Here is a 21,145-nt window from a genome sequence, read left to right on the forward strand (position 1 = left end):
ATGCGTCATTTACGAGTCAGATTGATTTTTGATATCTAGACAGCAAAGGGAAGGAGGGAGAAAGAGTTTGTGGAGGGGTAAAAAAATAAAGATGACAGGTGTTTTAGGAGGGAAAGTTATGGGTTCGACGGTTTAACTTTCCCTGCATTTTCTTTCTGTCTTTTTTTCCCCGGTCTTTGGCTGGGGCGCTGTTTGAAGTGACCCCCACCAAAACATCAGCCTTAGCAACAGACTACAGAGGGCTTGGAGGGATACCTCAACATGAAAGGTCAAAGCTAAAAACAGACATTTTAGGTAATATAACGCAGCAGGGCATCTCATACAATATGCCCAGAATCTATCAAATGTGAAGACCCTCAAATACTCACTAATTCACCAACAATGACATCACCGTGTAGGTAGAAGTTACCCCTATTCTGATCCCAGACCTATGGTTAAGAAAAACGTCTACCTCGACAAGAGAGAGATTTCACATCTATTTCTCAAAAAAAGCAAAGGTGGGCGGAGACTCACGTGATGGACAGAGAGGACCAGGAAGGCTCCGCCTCCGGCGCACTCTGTGATGACGGCAATGAAACGCGGGTTGACGGCGCAGAAGTGGTTGTCGTGGACGCTCCGCGTGATGGGCACTCCATCGTAGCAGTTCTCCTTGGTGGCGGCCTTACCGAACACGTGGCGGAACTTGGAGCTGCGATACTGAGGACGCCATGTCATCTAGGATGGAGAGAGCAAGAGAGCGAGAGAAAATGTAGAATCCTGTTTTTTGGATCAACATCATACCTCACTACACAAACACATTAGGTAGAGCGGAAGACAAGGCAGAAGTAGGGAGAAAGAGATGGAGGAGGGGAGAAGGAGGGAGAGGGAGGAGAGGAGGAGAGGGAGGAGAGGAGGAGGGGGATAGAGAGGAAGAATGGTCAGTGAAGGAGAATTGCCTGTTTCTCAAAGTTAATTTAATGGTGCCTTTAACAAGGTTGTTGATTGTTGGACACGCGTACAACAGAACACAGATACAGAACTAGATATATGCCTTAACGAGACAGCACTTCAGCCCAATCTTACCAGAGTGTGAGAGATCCATCTATGTCAACCAGACATTAAAAAAAACATCTCCGAAAAGCAGGCCACCACATAACAGTTATTAGAATCAAAATGGCAAGCTGCCCACTCCAATTGACATTCTACACGGTGACAGGATAGATGGACCTGTTGTAAAGCTGCACCCTAACACTGTCAACCACCATGGGGGATTGGAACCGTTCAGTAAAGTGAAGAGCAAGATAATCACTATTAGACCTCCTCCCAAGCCGTAAGCCTCTTGTTAGTCCATCCGCCTCTCTGCAGCCTGCACTTCAGGATCCTATCCATTAGGGAAAACGTTTTAAAACGTTTTTCAACGGGAAGCTAAAAAGAGTGTTTCTTATTGGACCAGGTAGTTCAGTCTGTTTTAGTGCCTGTTAAAGCCAATCTAGTACTCCAGCTAGTGGATAAGTCATCTATGTGCTAGAATAAGTGCCTGTGTGGAAGAACGTCTGGGACCCAGCCTGGCTAGCCAACATGTCTGTCTGCCTGCATGTCTATTACTGCTGCATGGTCATTATTTATGAATTAGAGGAGAGGCTGGTGGACCTGAGGTTACAGTACAGTAACAGTACAGGACCAAAACTGTGAGCAGGATGAAGCTGCCTCTATAGACGCTGATCTTAGGTCAGTGTTTCGCTCAAATGGTCATGGTTAGGGTATGATGAGTGTAAACCGAAAGGTCTCTGGTTCGAAATCCGAGCTGACTAGGTGAGGAATCTGCTGGCGTGCCCGTGAGCAAGGCACTTAACCCTAATTGCTCTGGATAAGATAATCTGCTAAATTACTCAAATGTAAATAGGAGTAGTATGTAGTGGCTCCTCAAACACTGATCTAAGGTCAGTTTAACATTTTTATTTCCAATGGTTAAAGTTAAAGGTTTGCTGAGGGTAAACTGATCCTAGATCTGTGCCTAAAGGAAACTGCTATCTGGAGCCCAAAGGATATGGGCTGTTGTGTCACCTGGAAATGACCTATGGCTTAATGACATCATCCCTCTCTGTGTTTGGATGGAAGTGAGTTTTTTCTGGCGATGCAGATGGTGTCAGTAAAAATATGGCAACGACGAAGACAGAGTGACATCATTGTGGGGGGGAAGAGATAAAAATAAAACACTGGGAGCCAGGCAGGCCAGTGGTTGGTTGGTGCGGGTGTGGCTTTAGTGGTGGTGGTTGGTTGGCCTCAACAGAAGCAGAGAGGGGGAGAGAGGGAGGAGAGAGAGAGAGAGAGAGAGAGAGAGAGAGAGAGAGAGAGAGAGAGAGGGAGGGGTAAAGAGAGAAAGATGAGAAAGAAGGTGAGAGAGAAAGAAAGAAAAGGAAAGAGATGGGGAGAGAGAGAGAGGGGGAAAAGAGAGATGGAAAAAAAGAGAGAGCGAGAGAGAGAGAGAGAAAGAGAGAGAGAGAAAGAGAGAGAGAGAGGGAAAGAGAGAGAGAGAGAGAGAAAGAGAGAGAGAGAGAGAGAGGGGGGGGAGAGGGAAAGGTGAGGGAAGTAGGAACAGAAAGAGAGGAGACTCCGAGAGATAGAGAAAAAGCGAGAAACAGGGAATAAGATTTCCCATCCTTCAGCTCGTCTCAGTCTACTTGTGGCCCTATCGTCTTCTACCCCCGGGTGAGCGTTTAGAGCGCTGTGCGGTCACGCCCGAATGTTCTCTACCTGACGAGAGCTTCGCTAACCTTTTCAGGTGAGTGAATGAACCCAACCAGCCGTGGGACACAGATGGCTCACACTGATAATGCCATATCCCTACAGCTGAACTGCCAACAGATAGCTTCCTAGGTGAACTACACTAGTGGAAATAATGCATTGAGACTGCTGACAAATGTTTTTACCTCAAATGAACAAAAGCCAACACACAATCCTCAATGCATGTCAAGACAGAAAGCAGGAATGTGTCTACCAGGTCCTATGTGTATATTTACACAAACAACACAACGGTCCTATCAGACTGGGCCTATCTTCTCTCAGCTCTTGCTCTGGGCAAGAAAGAGAAAGCAACAGCCAACAGCCATATCCCATCCCTGTCAGTAGCAGTCAGAGACAGTAGCTCTCTACTACCCCTCAGTAGGAGCCTGTTGGGTGTACCTGATAGTGTCAGCCTATTGCCTGTCAGTTTTGAGTCAGTGAGAACAGGCTTGATGGGCCCTGTTTGAATGAATGACGGGACGTTGATCGGCTCTGGGTGGTGTTCATAAGTGCACGCAACGGAAGAAAACAGCTGGACTTCTCCAATAAATTCACTCATTTTTGTTTTCCGTTGCACAATGTTTCGCTACAGTATTCCCTTATGAACACGACCCAGCTCCAACAAGGCTCTCTCCATTGGTTCAGCTGTAGAGAGCCGAGTTGACATCGTTCTGCTCCAAGGCTCTCTATTTGAATGCGTCTTTCCCCGCTTCGAGTCATTAACCCAAATACATAGAACCTGATCACTATCTCTCAACCCGCTGCTTCTCTCCAAACCCACCTGTCTCTCTTCTTCTTCTACAGAGGGAACACAATGACCTGAAGAACTTCACAGTGAAGGGCTTGAAAAGGGCAATCTCTCAACCCGCTGCTTCTCTCCAAACCCACCTGTCTCTCTTCTTCTTCTACAGAGGGAACACAATGACCTGAAGAACTTCACAGTGAGAGGCTTGAAAAGGGCAATCTCTCAACCTGCTGCTTCTCTCCAAATCCACCTGTCTCTCTTCTTCTTCTACAGAGGGAACACAATGACCTGAAGAACTTCACAGTGAGAGGCTTGAAAAGGGCAATCTCTCAACCCGCTGCTTCTCTCCAAACCCACCTGTCTCTCTTCTTCTTCTACAGAGGGAACACAATGACCTGAAGAACTTCACAGTGAAGGGCTTGAAAAGGGCAATCTCTCAACCCGCTGCTTCTCTCCAAACCCACCTGTCTCTCTTCTTCTTCTACAGAGGGAACACAATGACCTGAAGAACTTCACAGTGAGTGGCTTGAAAAGGGCAATCTCAAAAGCTGCGTTCGAAATGGCAGCCTATTTGATTGATTTAACTATGAAAAGCCCATTGAGACCCAGTCTCTTTTTCGAGGGAAACCTGGCCAAGAAGGCAGCAACAATCAATGCATGACAGAATTAAAACATACAACAATACAATTCAACAACATGATCCAGCCTAAAAAAAAAGCATTTAAACTCCTCTGTAACAGAGTCTACCATCAGAATGTGTAATTTATTCAGTGGCACTAACATATCTAGATGAAGCATGGGTTGTAGACTATTCCATGCCTCTGGTGCACAAGGTGAGAAGGCAGTCTTGCCTAATAAGAGTGCATTACTATATACAGTATATGGGCCCTGGACAAAAGTAGTGCACTATAAAAGGGAATAGGGTGCCATTTCAGACACAGACAAAGTGGAAATCGAGCCTGTGGTCATAGACATCAAAAATACAGAGTTAAGTAGTGAGAGAAAGTGACAGTTCCATTTTGTGCTTTAACAGCAGGTAGGTACACAGCTTGGCTGCATAGTGGGGGCCGTCTGAACAAGGAAACGATGACGAGTACAGATTATTCTATTTTTAACCCTGTCATCTTGCTGATCAAAAGTCTTCCACTGCTCCAAAAATATCAAATATGTCTGTATAGCACATTGTAAAGGCTGGATATCTCTTGCTGTATAAAGGAGAGCAAGGTACATAAGATATAGATCTAGCTCTATCAGTTGGACTGTAGAACATCTATTTTTGTCAACGGAGGGCTATAACCAATGACTCACAACTTCGTATGGTAAAAGGGTGCTGTAAAAACCACTGTGAAACGCATCACAAAGACAAATGTAGAAGACCAATCTCAAGTTGCATTTTTCACGTCTTTCATATTTCAGTGGCTTTCAACAATCTGTTCTTTAATCCTGTGAGAGCTGGGTGCGTTACAGTCTCACCACAGTCACCTTGGTGTGTTCAGGACTCTCCACAGCCCCATGAGCCATGGTCAAAAGTAGTGCACTTTATAGGGAATGGGGTGATATTTGGGACGCATCTCTAGCTTTCCACAGGACAACATGTCAAAGTTCAGAGCCAGGAGGAGGGCAAAGTTCACATGCATTGGCACTAATCTGGATGCTTATAAGAAATCCTGCTATGCCCTCAGACAAACCATCAAACAGGCAAAGCGTCAATACAGGATAAACTGTCTTTTATGCTCACTTCAAGGCAAGCAACACTGAAGCATGCATGAGAGCACCAGCTGTTCCATGACTGTTCCATGACTGTGTGATTACGCTTTCTATAGCCGATGTGAGCAAGGCCTTTAAACAGGTCAACATTCACAAGGCTGCAGGGCCAGACGGATTACCAGGGCGTGTACCCAGAGCATGCACGGACCAACTGGGAAGTGTCTTCACTGAAATTTTCAACCTCTCCCTGACCCGAGTAAGTAATACCTACATGTTTCAAGCAGACCACCATAGTCCCTGTCCCCAAGAATGTGAAGGTAATCTGCCTAAATGACTACCGCCTCGTAGCACTCACGTCAGTAGCCATATGAAGTGCTTTGAAAGGCTGGTCATGGCTCACATCAACACCATCATCCCGGAAACCCTAGATCCACTCCAATTCGCATACTGCATCAACAGATCCACAGATGACGCAATCTCAATCACACTCCACACTGCCCTCTCACACCTGGACAAAATTAGCACCTATGTGAGAATGCTGTTCATTGACTACAGCTCAGCGTTCAACACCATAGTGCCCATAAAGCTCATCACTAAGCTAAAGATCCTGGGACTAAACACCTCCCTCTGCAACCCCTTCTGTACTCCCTGTTCACCCAAGACTGCAGGCCAAGCACGATCCCATCACCATCATTAAGTTTGCTGACGACACAACAGTAGTAGGCCTGATCACCGACAACGATGAGTCAGCCTATAGGGAGGCTCAGAGACAACAACCTCTCCCTCAATGTGAGCAAGACAAAGGAGCTGATCGTGGACTACAGGAAAAGGAGGGCCGAACAGGCTCCCATTAACATCGATGGGGCTGTAGTAGAGAGGGTCGGGAGTTTCAAGTTCCTTGGTGTCCACATCACCAACAAACTATCATGGTCCAAACACAACAAGACAGTCATGAAGAGGGCACAACAACACCTTTTCCCCCTCAGGAGACTGAAAAGATTTGGCATGGGTCCCCAGATCCACAAAAAGTTCTACAGCTGCACCATCGAGTTGGTTGCATCACCGCCTGGTATGGCAACTGCTCGGCCTCTGACCGTAAGGCTCTACAGAGGGTAGTGTGTACGGCCCAATACATCCCTGGAGCCAAACTTCCTGTCATCCAGGACCTATTTACTAGGCGGTGTCAGAGGAAGGCACAAAAAATTGTCAAAGACTCCAGTCACCCAAGTCATAGACTGTTCTCTCTGCTAACGCAAGGCAAGCGGTACTGGAGCACCAAGTCTAGGTCCAAAAGGCTCCTTAACAGCTTCTACCCTCAAGCTATAAGTCTGCTGAATAATTAATCAAATGGCTACCCAAATGTTTTACATTGACCCCACCACACTTTGTTTTTACACTGCTGCTACTGGCTGGGCATTATCGATGCATAGTCACTTTACCCCTAACTACATGTACAAATTACTTTGACTAACCTGTAGCCCCGCACATTGACTTGGTACTGGTACCCCCTCCCCTGTATATAGCTTTGTTATTGTAATGTAATCTTATTGTTAGTTTTTATTTAAAAAAGGTATTTAGCAAATATATTGAACTGCATTGTTGGTTAAGGGTTAAGGGCTTGTAAGTAAGAATTTCACAGTAAGGTTGTATTCGGTGCATGTGACAAATAACATTTAATTTGATTTGATCTCTCTATTTACCTCTGTGGCTGAGATGGACTACAGACTCTGTTAGAACGCCATGCCTGAAGCTGGAGGCACCATGACACCTTTCACCCACCACTAAACCTCCAACATCTCTGACATCTATCAGTGATCTCTCTCTAAGGATCATGTCACCTCACAACTCCCTTCACCACCCTCACAACTCCCTTCACCACAGCCTAACTACAACTCCCTTACAGCCAAACTACAACTCCCTCTGCCACCCTCACAGCCTAACTACAACTCCCTCACAGCCAAACTACAACTCCCTCACAGCCAAACTACAACTCCTTCACAGCCAAACTACAACTCCCTCACAGCCAAACTACAACTCCCTCACAGCCAAACTACAACTCCTTCACAGCCAAACTACAACTCCCTCACAGCCAAACTACAACTCCTTCACAGCCAAACTACAACTCCCTCACAGCCAAACTACAACTCCCTCACTGCCAAACTTCAACTCCCTCACAGCCAAACTACAATTCTCCCTCACAGCCAAACTACAACTCCCTCACAGCCAAACTACAACTCCCTCTGCCCCCTTCACAACCAAACTACAACTCCCGCTACCCCCTTCACAACCAAACTACAAATCTCTCACCTTTACCTCAACCTAATGTCTTGTCTTATGTTTATATGGTTTAGGAGAATATGTTACTATTAAACTATCTTTCCACTGATGTTTCCACTATGAGAGCCTGTGAGAGGGTTAGTGGAGGAGGGGGTAAGGTGGGAGAAGAGGGCGAGTCGGGATAGTTGTGGAGGGGGTAAGGTGAGTGAGATAGAGTGAGGGCTGTTGCCGGGTCGCCTGCCGTGTTTTGTAAGCGCTCAAGGGGAAACACGAGACAGGGAATGTCCAGGTCTGAGTGTGTGTGTCTACGTTCCTGTCTGACATGATACTCAGACGACAGCCGCGCGCTACAGGCTTTCTCCCTGTAAGAGAAGGCCATGCAGCCCAGGTAACACAATAACAGCCCAACACTGTAGAATGTACATGGAAAAGAGGAATGTACTATAGAAGGAGATGCCTTGATGGGGCAAGTGGGGTGTGTGTGTGTGTGTGTGTGTGTGTGTGTGTGTGTGTGTGTGTGTGTGTGTGTGTGTGTGTGTGTGTGTGCTGAGGTGGAATAGCATAGCCTACTGATTGATTTGTACTATAAAGGGTTGCATTGGCCTACAATGAGAGAAGTAACGTGTAGATATAGGTATAGTCCCATTGTTGGACACACCACACCCTGCTCAACAAATTCACCCATTAGTTAATCATTAAATTCACTCCTGTCACTGGAGATATCCATACGGCTTGAAGATCTGCACAACACAAAGCAGCACTTTATATTGCTATCTGAACCCGCACAATACCAGAATTTCATTGCCTGGTGTTCTGCTTTTGAAACTTTTAAAAGGACGTTTTACCAGAGTGTATCAACATGTAGGAAGTGGTGAGTGAGTGTTGACAGTAGTTTGGCACTACACCTGTATACTGTATAGGGAAGTTGTTTGGCCATAGGAGGACTATAGGCTACATGTTTGTGCAAAACATGCATACATGCTATTTCCACATTCATACTTCCTCTGGGCTTCAATACCATTGACTTTGGCAGCAGTCGTATGCATACAATTCTAGCATTCTATGAATTCTCCGACTCGCACGGGCGCGCGCACGCACGCACGCACGCACGCACGCACGCACGCACACACACACACACACACACACACACACACACACACACACACACACACACACACACACGCAGCTGCACAAACGCATGTTAATGCATACAAAAGCAACTGGAAAACAGCTGACTGTTGTTCATTCAGAGTTAGCATTTGTTCTGTGTGGTGTGCAGCCTGTATACAGATGCTTGTACACTTCAACACACACATTGTCCTGTAGTGGGAGTTTGCCCATTGATAGTCCCAGGCTCTCTCTCTCTCTGGTATAACATTTCACCTGCTGCAGATCCTCCACAAGCTCAAAGTGCTCTTTCTTTCCCCATGGTCTGTAGCCAGACTATATATATATATATATACACACACACACACACACACACACACACACACACACACACACACACACACACACACACACACACACACACACACACACACACACACACACACACACACACACACACACACACACACACACACACACACACACACACACACACACACACAGCCTTAACATGAATGAGAAATGGGACCCAGAGCTTGATGAATAGGTCTTGTGGGTCTTGTGTGTCTTCCATAGTTCAGGGGCAGAGAGCCTTAGATGACCCGACCATAAAGCCCATCTGTGATTTAACACTTGACTGACTCAGTATAGGGATGATGTCATGTTTACTATTCTAAAACTGTAAAAGCTCCTTCTTCACATTCCCTTTTCGGTTGAGCCAGAGGCAGCAGGATTATGCTGCCGCTGGCGATGTGCGTGAATAATTACTTTGTAATGACAACTTCATAGAGCTTTGCCGACAGGATCTTTAAAAAATACTATGCACGGACGCAAACGACACACTTTAACCGCTCCCTAGAGGTGTTAGGTGTATCTTGTTGGAGCCTGCCTCAGCTCCTCAGGAGACAGAAAACTGCACACTGTAATCACCCTGTCCCTCACTCAGCTATCCCACACACACACACACACACACACACACACACACACACACACACACACACACACACACACACAACTGTCAAGCCCTGTGGTGAGCTCACCCCATGCCAACAAACACGTTACCACACACACATTATAGGAAGAGAGAGGTAGAGATGAAAGGACAGGAAACTAAAGGAATGAGAGGTAGTGAAGAGGACAGACAGAAAGAAGGAGCAAGTATCAAAGATCAAGACATTATGAGTGAGAGTATGTCATTCCCTCTGTCTGAAACCTACTCACCCTGTCTAGTCAGTGTGGGATGGCAGGCAGGCCAACTGAGAGGAGAACAAGAGAAGAGCTCCTTGAGAGAGAGAGAGCAGGTGCTGTCTATATGTCACGTCTAGATGGCTTGCCTCTGTAAATCTCTTCTCTCCCGTCTCGCTCTCTGAGGCACGTGGAGCAAGCCAGCCTCCTGCAACACAGGCTTCAAAGAGTACAGCCACTGAGTGATATCATCCAACTCTACAGACCAAGCCCTTACAGTCCTGCTGCTGGAGTCCAACCAGAGCTCATCCAACTCTACAGACCAAGCCCTTACAGTCCTGCTGCTGGAGTCCAACCAGAGCTCATCCAACTCTACAGACCAAGCCCTTACAGTCCTGCTGCTGGAGTCCAACCAGAGCTCATCCAACTCTCTCTGGGTAGAGCAGTACAGCAGGTCTACGGACACAGAGTTCAGTATACAGTAGCTGGTGGTCACTGTAAGCAGGAGAGAGCAGGAGCGTGTGTGTGTGTGTGTACACTCCCTAAAAGGGTGGTGCCTAACCCAGTGACGAAGAGAAGCAGGGAGGAGATGGGAGAGGGAAAGATCCTCCGATCACCACTCCCTCTGCCTTCACTCCTCCTCCACAGTATTGGTTCAATCAGGATTCCTCCCTCTATCTTGGAGTTGCCACAACCAGAGATAGAGAGAACAGGACAAAACCAGTAATCAACCAGAGATAGAGAGAACGGGACAAAACCAGTAATCAACCAGAGATAGAGAGAACGGGATAAAACCAGTAATCAACCAGAGATAAAACCAGTAATCAACCAGAGATAGAGAGAACAGGACAAAACCAGTAATCAACCAGAGATAGAGAGAACGGGACAAAACCAGTAATCAACCAGAGATGGAGAGAACAGAGATAGGATAAAACCAGTAATCAACCAGAGATAGAACGGACAAAACCAGTAATCAACCAGAGATAGAGAGAACGGGACAAAACCAGTAATCAACCAGAGATAGAGAGAACGGACAAAACCAGTAATCAACCAGAGATAGAGAGAACGGATAAAACCAGTAATCAACCAGAGATGAGAAGACAAAACCAGTAATCAACCAGAGATAGAGAGAACGGGAAAACCAGTAATCAACCAGAGATAGAGAGAACGGGACAAAACCAGTAATCAACCAGAGATAGAGAGAACGGGATAAAACCAGTAATCAACCAGAGATAGAGAGAACGGGACAAAACCAGTAATCAACCAGAGATAGAGAGAACAGGACAAAACCAGTAATCAACCAGAGATAGAGAGAACGGGACAAAACCAGTAATCAACCAGTAATCAACCAGAGATAGAGAGAACGGGATAAAAACCAGTAATCAACCAAAGATAGAGAGAACAAAAAAACCAGATAATCAACAAAAAGTAATAGATAGAGAGAACGGGACAAAACCAGTAATCAACCAAAGATAGAGAGAACGGGACAAAACCAGTAATCAACCAAAGATAGAGAGAACGGGACAAAACCAGTAATCAACCAAAGATAGAGAGAACGGGATAAAACCAGTAATCAACCAAAGATAGAGAGAACGGGATAAAACCAGTAATCAACTGGAGATGGAGAGAACAGGACAAAACCAGTAATCAACCAAAGATAGAGAGATCGGGATAAAACCAGTAATCAACCAAAGATGGAGAGAACAGGACAAAACCAGTAATCAACCAGAGATAGAGAGAACGGGACAAAACCAGTAATCCTCTCTCTCCCTTCTTTTGCTTTCATGTCTGTCCATCCTGTTCCGATAACAAACAACCACTAACCAGACAGGCCTTTGAACTCGCAATGCCCTGAACACAAAACCCATAAAAATGAAATAAGAATTCACAATGTATGAAGATTCTCATCTCAATGCAAAATCTCCACATTCCAACTCACAATACCAGGATACAAGAGTCTATCGACTACATTCTGTGAGGTGATTAATGTGAGGTGGTGGTGTCTTGCTCTACCAAAGACTAGGCCTAATCTGTGGGGGAGATTGACTGCTCTTTAAATGAAAGGTTTCCATCCAGCAGGGAGAAAAGCACACATTGCACAATGTGGTCATGTAAAGGGAGGGAGGCTGGTTTGGCCTCGCCAAACTTCCACGAAAATTCATCCACATGTGCTGCACTGACAGCGAGACATTGGTAATCGCTACACGTCAGCCCCTGTCAAAAACATTACATAACAGCATATTTTGCACTGGAGGCAAGGCAATGTGGCTAGGCTAACAGCCTAACAGGTCAATAAGAGTGAAGTGGATAGCTAGGCTAGGCTAACAGGTCAATAAGAGTGAAGTGGATGGCTAGGCTAGGCTAACAGGTCAATAAGAGTGAAGTGGATAGCTAGGCTAGGCTTACAGGTCAATAAGAGTGAAGTGGATAGCTAGGCTAGGCTAACAGGTCAATAAGAGTGAAGTGGATAGCTAGGCTAGGCTAGCAGGTCAATATGAGTGACGTGGATAGCTAGGCTAGGCTAGCAGGTCAATAAGAGTGAAGTGGATAGCTAGGCTAGGCTAACAGGTCAATAAGAGTGAAGTGGATAGCTAGGCTAAGCTATATGAGGACAGGAGAGAGGGGAAAAATAACAGGCATCGACAGCTGGACTTCACATGGTGAAACAGCAGGTCAGAAAAGTGGCCAGGCGATCGATACACATGTGCACGTCAGTGTTGGCTGGTGGGCGGCGCTATAGGAGGAAGGGCTCATTGTAATGGCTGGAATGGAACAAATGGAACAGTATCAAACACATCAAACATATGGAAACCACATGTTATTCCATTTATACAATTACAGCCATTACAATGAGCACGTCCTCCTATAGCTCCTCCTACCAGCCTCCTCTGCTGCATGAACACACACACACATACACACGTCCAAAGTCCAGCAGAACCTCTAAACTTCGGTGTGTGTGAGAGAGATAAGCGACAGGTCAGAGGAATAGTTTGTCTGAGTTGCAGAAAAGGAATTATCTACCTGGAGACATTGGTGATTGATCCACCTAATCCAAGTCCCAGATATATGTCATTTAGCAGACGCTTTATAGAATATCCTAATCAAAGACACACACACACACACACACACACACACACACACACACACACACACACACACACACACACACAAGTCCAACTAAGTGTTGGTGACGACAGAGACAGCTCGATCACACAGAGATTTGCACAACAACATGCTCCAGGAGTCAGAAGTAGAGCGATCCCTCCCCCACACCCCCTGGGTCAACCAAAACAACACCATCAATATCAAGGGGAGGCCAATGGCCACTGATATGTATACTATAATACCACAGGAGACTGGTGAGGGGAGGACGGATCATATTAATGGCTGGAACGGGGTGAATGGAATGATATCAAACACATGGCAACCATTTGTTTGATGAGTTGGAAACCATTCCATTTGTTCCATTACAGCCATCAATAGAAGCCTGTCCTCCCCAATTAAGGTGCCACCAACCTCCTGTGTATAATACACATACAAGTGAATGTGTCCCAATACTTTTGGCCCCCTAAAATGTGGGGGACTATGGACAAAAAATGCATTCCTTTCTAAACGGTTCACACAATACGGATGAAAATCCCCTCAAATGAAAGCTGATGGTCTGCACTTTAACCTCGTGCTCATTGGTATCATTTCAAATCCCAGGTGCTGGAGTACAGAGCCAAAACAACAACAAGAATTGTCACTGTCCCAATACTTTTGAAGTTTACTGTATATTAGGCTAGACATACAGGGACACTATAGAAACTCATTATAGATAAACAATGGCAGTCAATTTCCATCCATTATTATTGAAGAGGCATGGTCAAGAGAACCGGGTTTCAATGGCTTTTTAAAGTGTTGTCAACCTTCAATGTGTGCACGATAATCCAGGTTGTATAGAGTGCTTGAAGAGTGATTTCTTGGAAACCGGCTTACGTAAGACACCAAACACACATGCGCTGTGCATATTTTGCCCACACACATTGATGTGAGCGAGCGCGATGCTGTGATCTATTGCAGGTTTTCCTTTGAGATCGGACCAACTGAAAGCTGTGCCAACCCTCTTTTTATCTGGCCAATGTCTAATCTTGAGCATTCTGCCAAGGAAAGGAGTACAACCGAGACATCAGAGCAACACAGTCAGTGGTCTGGGCCAATACCAGAGTCTGCTTATTAAAGAGGAAGATAAGACTATCTGATTAGTCCATCAGTTAGAGTCAGTATAATGTACAAGTCGTCCTCTTTCATCATGAACTCAGGTTTGTTCGATTTAGGACCATGCATTCATCTTAGAGTAGGTAAACTAGGTTACATTTCTTAGCTATTATCATAGACTGCAAACCACCTAATAGCTTGGGAGCCTTTCCAGAAATCTAACAGCTAACGGTTCTGTCTAATCACAGATCACACAGTCGTGAGGTAATAGGCAGCTACTGTGGGAAACGGGGCTCATTTCTTTGACATGGCTGAGCTATAATGGCCATCCCTTCCTCACTGTCATTTCTGATAAGCGGCCTGGCTGTTTTGACGGAGAAACACCTGGTTTAGGCACAAAGTGCTGTGCTGCTTTTTGTCTGGATGTCTGTCGCCTTTGCTTTATTTGAGGATGAGGGTTGAGGAAGTGTAAAATAGATGGTTGTTTGTAGACCTAGACGTTTGTAGGGTGTCGGTCGGTAATCAATATTTAGTGTTAATTAGGATCCCCATTAGCTGACAAGGGAGCTCCTTTATGAGAATCGTCTCCGGGGTGTGGAACATGAAGGCAGGCTGCTCCTGTGTTTTGGTGTCGCGTGGCTCTGGATTACAGGGCGGTCTCTCAGAAAAGGGTGTGTCTGCCATGTGTGTTTGTGCTGTAGATTTTATGATTTGAACCCATTCATCGACAGAGCTAATATTTTATTCCCTTTAGCCTGCATATGTTGTGTATACTTTTGATAGAATCTGATAATCAGATGTACAAACGGCTGATGTCATTTCAGGGACTTTTACAGCTGCACAGGTAGGGCCAGTAATTGCGTAACTATTCTCCAGTCCTGAAGCTGTGTGCCAATGTACACAGAAGCGCCCATTAAAAGCAGATCACAGCGTTGTACGAGAGCTTCAGTTTCTTGGCAATTTCTAACATGGAATAGCCTTCATTTCCCAGAACAAGAATAGACTGACGAGTTTCGGAAGAAAGGTCTTTGTTTCTGGCCATTTTGAGCCTGTAATCGAACCCACAAATGCTGATGCTCCAGATACTCAACTAGTTAAAAAAGGCTATTTTTATTGCTTCTTTAATAAGCACAACAGTTTTCAGCTGTGATAACATAATTGCAAAAGAGTTTTCTAATGACAAATAAGCCTTTTAAAATGATAAACTTGGATTAGCTAACACAACGTGCCATTGGAACACAGGAGTGATGGTTGCTGATAATGGGCCTCTGTACGCCACCAAACTAGGTACAGTTGAAGTCGGAGGTTTACATACACCTAGGGTGGAGTCATTAAAACTCGTTTTTCAACCACTCCACAAATGTCTTGTTAACAAACTACAGTTATGGCAAGTCGGTTAGGACATCTACTTTGTGCATGACACAAGTCAACAATTGTTTACAGACAGATTATTTCACTTATAATTCACTGTATCACAATTCCAGTGGGTCAGAAGTTTACATACACTAAGTTGACTCTGCCTGTAAACAGCTTGGAAAATTCCAGAAAATGATGTCATGGCTTTAGAAGCTTCTGATATGCTAATTGACATCATTTGACTCAATTGGAGGTGTACCTGTGGATGTATTTCAAGGCCTACCTTTCAACTCAGTGCCTCTTTGCTTGACATCATGGGAAAATAATAAGAAATCAGCCAAGACCTCAGAAAAAAAATGTAGACCTCCACAAGTCTGGTTCATCCTTGGGAGCAATTTCCAAACACCTGAAGGTACCACATTCATCTGTACAAACAATAGTATGCAAGTATAAACACCATTGGACCACGTAGCCGTCATACCGCTCAGGAAGGAGATGTGTTCTGTCTCCTAGAGAGGAACGTACTTTGGTGCGAAAAGTGCAAATCAATCCCAGAACAACAGCAAAGGACCCTGTGAAGATGCTGGATGAAACAGGTACAAAAGTATCTATATCCACAGTAAAACAAGTCCTATATCGACATAACCTGAAAAGCCGCTTAGCAAGGAAGAAGCCACTGCTCCAAAACCGCCATAAAAAAGCCAGACTACGGTTTGCAACTGCACATGGGGACAAAGATCGTACTTTTTTGGATAAATGTCCTCTGGTCTGATGAAACAAAAATAGAACAGTTTGGCCATAATGACCATCGTTATGTTTGGAGGAAAAAGGGGGAGGCTTGCAAGCCGAAGAACAACATCCCAACCGTGAAGCACGGGGGTGGCAGCATCATGTTGTGGGGTTGCTTTGCTGCAGGAGGGACTTGTGCACTTCACAAAATAGATGGCATCATGAGGAAAGAAAATTATGGGGATATATTGAAGCAACATCTCCATACATCAGTCAGGAAGTTAAAGCTTGGTCACAAATGAGTCTTCCAAATGGACAATGATCCCAAGCATACTTCCAAAGGTGTGGCAAAATGGCTTAAGGACAACAAAGTCAAGGTATTGGAGTGGCCTTCACAAAGCCCTATCCTCAATCTGACCTCAATCCTATAGAACAATTGTGAGCAGAACTGAAAAAGTGTGTGTGAGCAAGGAGGCCTACAAAGCTGACTCAGTTATACCAGCTCTGTCAGGAGGAATGGGACAAAATTCACCCAACTTATTGTGGGAAGCTTGTGGAAGGCTACCTGAAATGTTTGACCCAAGTTAAACAATTTAAAAGCAATGCTACCAAATACTAATTGAGTGTTTGTAAACTGATGAAAGAAATAAAAGCTGAAATAAATCATTATCTCTACTATTATTCTGACATTTCACATTCTTAAAATAAAGTGGTGATCCTAACTGACCTAAAACAGTGAATTATTACTAGGATTCAATGTCAGGAATTGTGAAAAACTGAGTTTAAATGTATTTGTCTAAGGTGTATGTAAACTTTCGACTTCAACTGTAGATATTCCATAAAAAATCAGCAGTTTCCAGCTACAATAGTCATTTACAACATTATCAATGTCTACACTGTATTTCTGATAAATTTGATGTTATTTAAATGAACAAAAAATGTGCTATTCTTTAAAAAAACAGAACTTTTCTAAGTGACCCCAAAATGTTGAACGGTGGTGTATATATATCTCCCAATGCCCCAGGATAGTGATTGGGGACATTGCTCTGTGTAGGGTGCCATGGGTGGGATATTAAACTTGTGTCCTGACTCTTTGAGGTCATTAAAGTTCCCATGGCACTTATTGTAAGAGTAGGGGTGTTAACCCTGGTGTCCTGGCTACATTCCCAATCTGGCCCTCATACCATCATGGCCACCTAATCATCCCCAGCTTCCAATTGGCTCATTCATCCCCCTCCTCTCACCTGTAACTATTCTCCAGGTCGTTGCTGTAAATGAGAATGTGTTCTCAGTCAACTTACCTGGTAAAATAAGGGTTAAATAAATGGGCTATGTCATGTAATGCACCCAGACAAACCCACGTATGCACAAATATAATAAAACACGTCAACAGAAGTCTTTCAAATGATGTACAGCGCATTCGGAAAGTATTCAGACCCATTGACTTTTTTCAACATTTTTTACATTACAGCCTTATTCTAAAATTGACTAGAACGACCCTAAGCACACAGCCAAGACAACACAGTAGTGGCTTTGGGACAAGTCTCTGAATGTCCTTGAGTGGCCCAGCCTGAGCCCGGACTTAAACCCGATCTAACATAACTGGAGAGACCTGAAAATAGCTGTGCAGTGACGCTCCCCATCCAACCTGACAGAGCTTGAGATGATCTGCAGAGAAGAATGGGAGAAACTCCCCAAATACAGGTGTGCCAAGCTTTAGCGTCAAACCCAAGAAAACTCGAGGCTGTAATCGCTGCCAAAGGTGCTTCAACAAAGTACTGAGTAAAGGGTCTGAATACCTATGTAAATGTGATATTTAAGTTTTTTATTTTAAATACATTTGCACAAATTTCTAAAAACCTGTTTTTGCTTTGTCATTATAGGGTATTGTGTGTAGACTGATGAGGCGGAAAAGTATTTAGGATAAGGCTGTAATGAAACAAAATGTGGAAAAAGTCAAGGGGTCTAAATATTTTCAGAATGCACTGTACGTCTCTGGCTAGTATTTGCATGTTCCTTCCCATGTTGTCTTTGATGGTTTGCCATGCAAAAGAGGTTTGGGACCACTCCCACAACACAGATAAACTAACCAACAGCAAAATTGGAACATGCGTTTATTTTTTAGATACAGCGAATCAATGACATTTTCTTCTGCCATCATAGATATGGTAAAAGCGAGGTAGCAACAGCATTTATTTTTCTATTCTGTCAACACAGAAAATCTCATGCAAATAAATTGAAGATTGACTAACAGTTTGAGAATGTGGTGTGATTTTCTGAGATGTAGGATAAACCCAGCCTGCACACCATTCCAGTGGCGACCCGTCATTCAGGGCAGGTGGGGCTCAAAACAGGTTGAGCAGCCTGAATGACGGGTCACCACTGGAATGGTGTGTAGGCTAGCACAACAAGGTGAGTCCAAAAATGTAACGTATGCTGGAGCATAAATTATGTAATATGCCAGGGAATATGTATATTCTAGCTAAGAAAGTAATACTAAGTGTATGTTGTGTAGTAAGCTGTTAGTAGCCCATGTGCCTCACCCTAATAATTTTGTCCCTTTCCCCCTCATAACTTTGCCTACTGTTTTGACTTGGTGGTACACATGTAGCCTATAGCCTGTTTTAGAGAAACGTCATCATCGAATATTGTAAGAGCTTTCATTGTCTGCTTATATGCCTCCTTTATTCATCCTACGGTTCTGACTTGGTATACAGGGAGTATACTGTAAGAACGGCCCATGTTCTGAATTCTGTCGCTGTACATTTCAAAAGTACTGAACAAATAGTTATATTGACTACGTCCGTCTTAGCTCGCTCATTAATGTCTTAATCGAAATTACGGATTGCCTCTTATGCGCTCATCGTTCTCTTATGCCATAGTTTGTACATTGCAATTGTCAGTAGAAACCACATATGCACCATTCACAAGTTATCACGCTTGAAACATACCGTAACAATTGCAGAGGTCTCTACAATAACCCGGTGTTTGACAAATCAGTCATTATGACACAATACTGCAAATGAAAAATCGGATCACAATGTACACTATGCGTTCATCTGTTCAAACAAGCAAAGCAGATCAAATCTCTGAGTCAACTCAACACTGAGGCAACACGTGGGTTTGGTATCTCTCTCTGCCTAGCCAGCACTCGTCCATATCTGACACAACACAGACAGAACCCCTCTTCACACACATCTGTCTTTCTGTGGAAATACCCACTGCTAAGTACTCTTACCATCATACACCCCATCAAAAGTACAGTACCCACCTATAGCTCCATCCTCCTGTCTGAATGCAACTGACACTATGGGACTGGAGACTGAGGTGGTCTCATGATCCTACCTCTAATCTAATTGGACGGAAACGCTATAGGGATCCTTGGGTGATGGATTTGAGATGCGATCGGTTTTGTCACTGCACGTGAAGATTAAAAGAAGTTCCAGATATAGTTACAGTACATAGAATGTTGGCGTTATGATGTTGGGATATATAGAAGAGTTCTAGATCGTTATAGGCTCTAGAAAATGATAGCATGGAGCGCCAAGTATCCAGCATTATATTTTGACATCGTCTTAAGAAAAAAAAAGTGTCAAAAGATTTCATATCAAGGCGTTCATTCCCCTTATGGAAAGTCCTTTATTAGATGTAAAGCGACTATGATCTCACCTGTGATATGGTTACTACCTGTGGTGCGGTGTTGAGTCAGAGGTGTGTGCGTGTCTGTACAGCTGGCCCTGTTGATTCTTCCAGGCCAGAGGTGACTCATTTAAAGCCCCATGGCGTTAACCTGCTTATTAGCTGTGTTGCTCATTGAATGATATCATGATATGGCTGCTGCTTGATACTGAAACCTATATTGGCAAGTCCCTCGTAACAATTCACAGCCTTATACAGACTTTATCTGCCCAGCTTTCAACAGGTCCAAAGACAAGAACTTTAGTTCACTTCAAGGACGAATAGCCAACTAAACCTATGCTTGAAATATAAAAAGAAAAACAATACTTTAAACGGCCTCAATGGAAACATTTTAAATATAGCCTACGATCTCATCATGACACTCGTTACCCAACTTTCATTTCCCTCAGCCGTCCTCTTCTATAATGACAAAACATCCATGGTGACGAGATAGACGTTACACCCCCAGAAGCATTGCAACAAATATCAGATGCGTCCGTGAAACTCTAAACTAAATCAATCCCTTTATTGACTTACAGTAAAAAGCCTCTGCCTGACTGTAGTGGGGGGAGGTGCATTTAACACAGCAGAGATAATGACTACATCATTATTACTATGTCTTTGGAGGCCGTGTCTGAATGGCTGGGGGGGAGAGGGCCTGGTGTAAATCAAAATAAAGACATGGAGAGGAGAGGGCCTTGTGTATAGAACCAGTCTGGAATCCTCAGGGACTTTAGGAAGAGATTCCAGTAAATGTCCATTATGTATTCGTCCCTGTGCTTCTACAGGTAGTTGGGGTTCAGGGAGCTGTTTGTAAAGGACAGACATAACCAGTGGTGTGAAGCGTTAAGTATGGAGGAAACGTAATTATGGATATCATGTCATAGCTCTGAGGGGTGAGCCATGTTGGAGCCGGACCTCTGGAGGGAATTTCTTTGTCTAGTCTTAATTCTGAAATGCTCTGGCTGTTATTGTGAGGACTGACTGATCCTCAGTAGCTACCGCCCCTGGCAGAGTGGAGAGTTTTACACACTACTATCTTCTAGCCAGGAAACCTTATCTGATACTAAAAAAAATGTACTCGATTTCACTGAGTTCAAAACGGACTTTCCCCAGATGAGCAGTGAGCACCCCATTCCATAGAAGCCTCTTAGTAACAGTGGCATATCTAAACTCTGCTGAGCTCAATGTCAACTTGTCAAAGTAGCAGGAGATAGCAAAGAGAGGAAAAGGGCTACGTCCAATCCAAAGCTGGATATCGGTCAGGCTTTAAATTGGCGTTGTCCTTGAAACCATGTGTAGTGCTGCTCTGGTAATGAATAGCAGCTATAAAACAGATTCTGACATCCAATTAATTCTTCTTACGTTTTCACTCTCTTGCATTGGTTTTTTTCTACAACC

The 21,145-nt window shown here is 44.3% G+C and overlaps 1 protein-coding gene across 5 annotated transcripts in view; it reads right to left on the bottom strand.

Moving 5' to 3' along the window:
* Positions 1 to 21,145, bottom strand: part of coro2aa (coronin 2Aa) — a 56,430-nt gene that overhangs the window by 25,349 nt on the left and 9,936 nt on the right. For 4 of the 5 annotated variants that reach the window (XM_065003853.1, XM_065003851.1, XM_065003854.1 and 1 more), the window contains exon 2: positions 514 to 714. In XM_065003853.1, coding sequence (XP_064859925.1) covers positions 514 to 714 — 201 coding nt within the window. Of the gene's footprint in view, positions 1 to 513; positions 715 to 9,820; positions 10,323 to 21,145 lie in introns of those variants that run through there. The other variant, XM_065003852.1, reaches the window with a different exon arrangement.

This window comes from Oncorhynchus nerka, linkage group LG18, assembly GCF_034236695.1.
Source record: "Oncorhynchus nerka isolate Pitt River linkage group LG18, Oner_Uvic_2.0, whole genome shotgun sequence".
In the NCBI taxonomy this organism is placed as follows: domain Eukaryota; kingdom Metazoa; phylum Chordata; class Actinopteri; order Salmoniformes; family Salmonidae; genus Oncorhynchus; species Oncorhynchus nerka.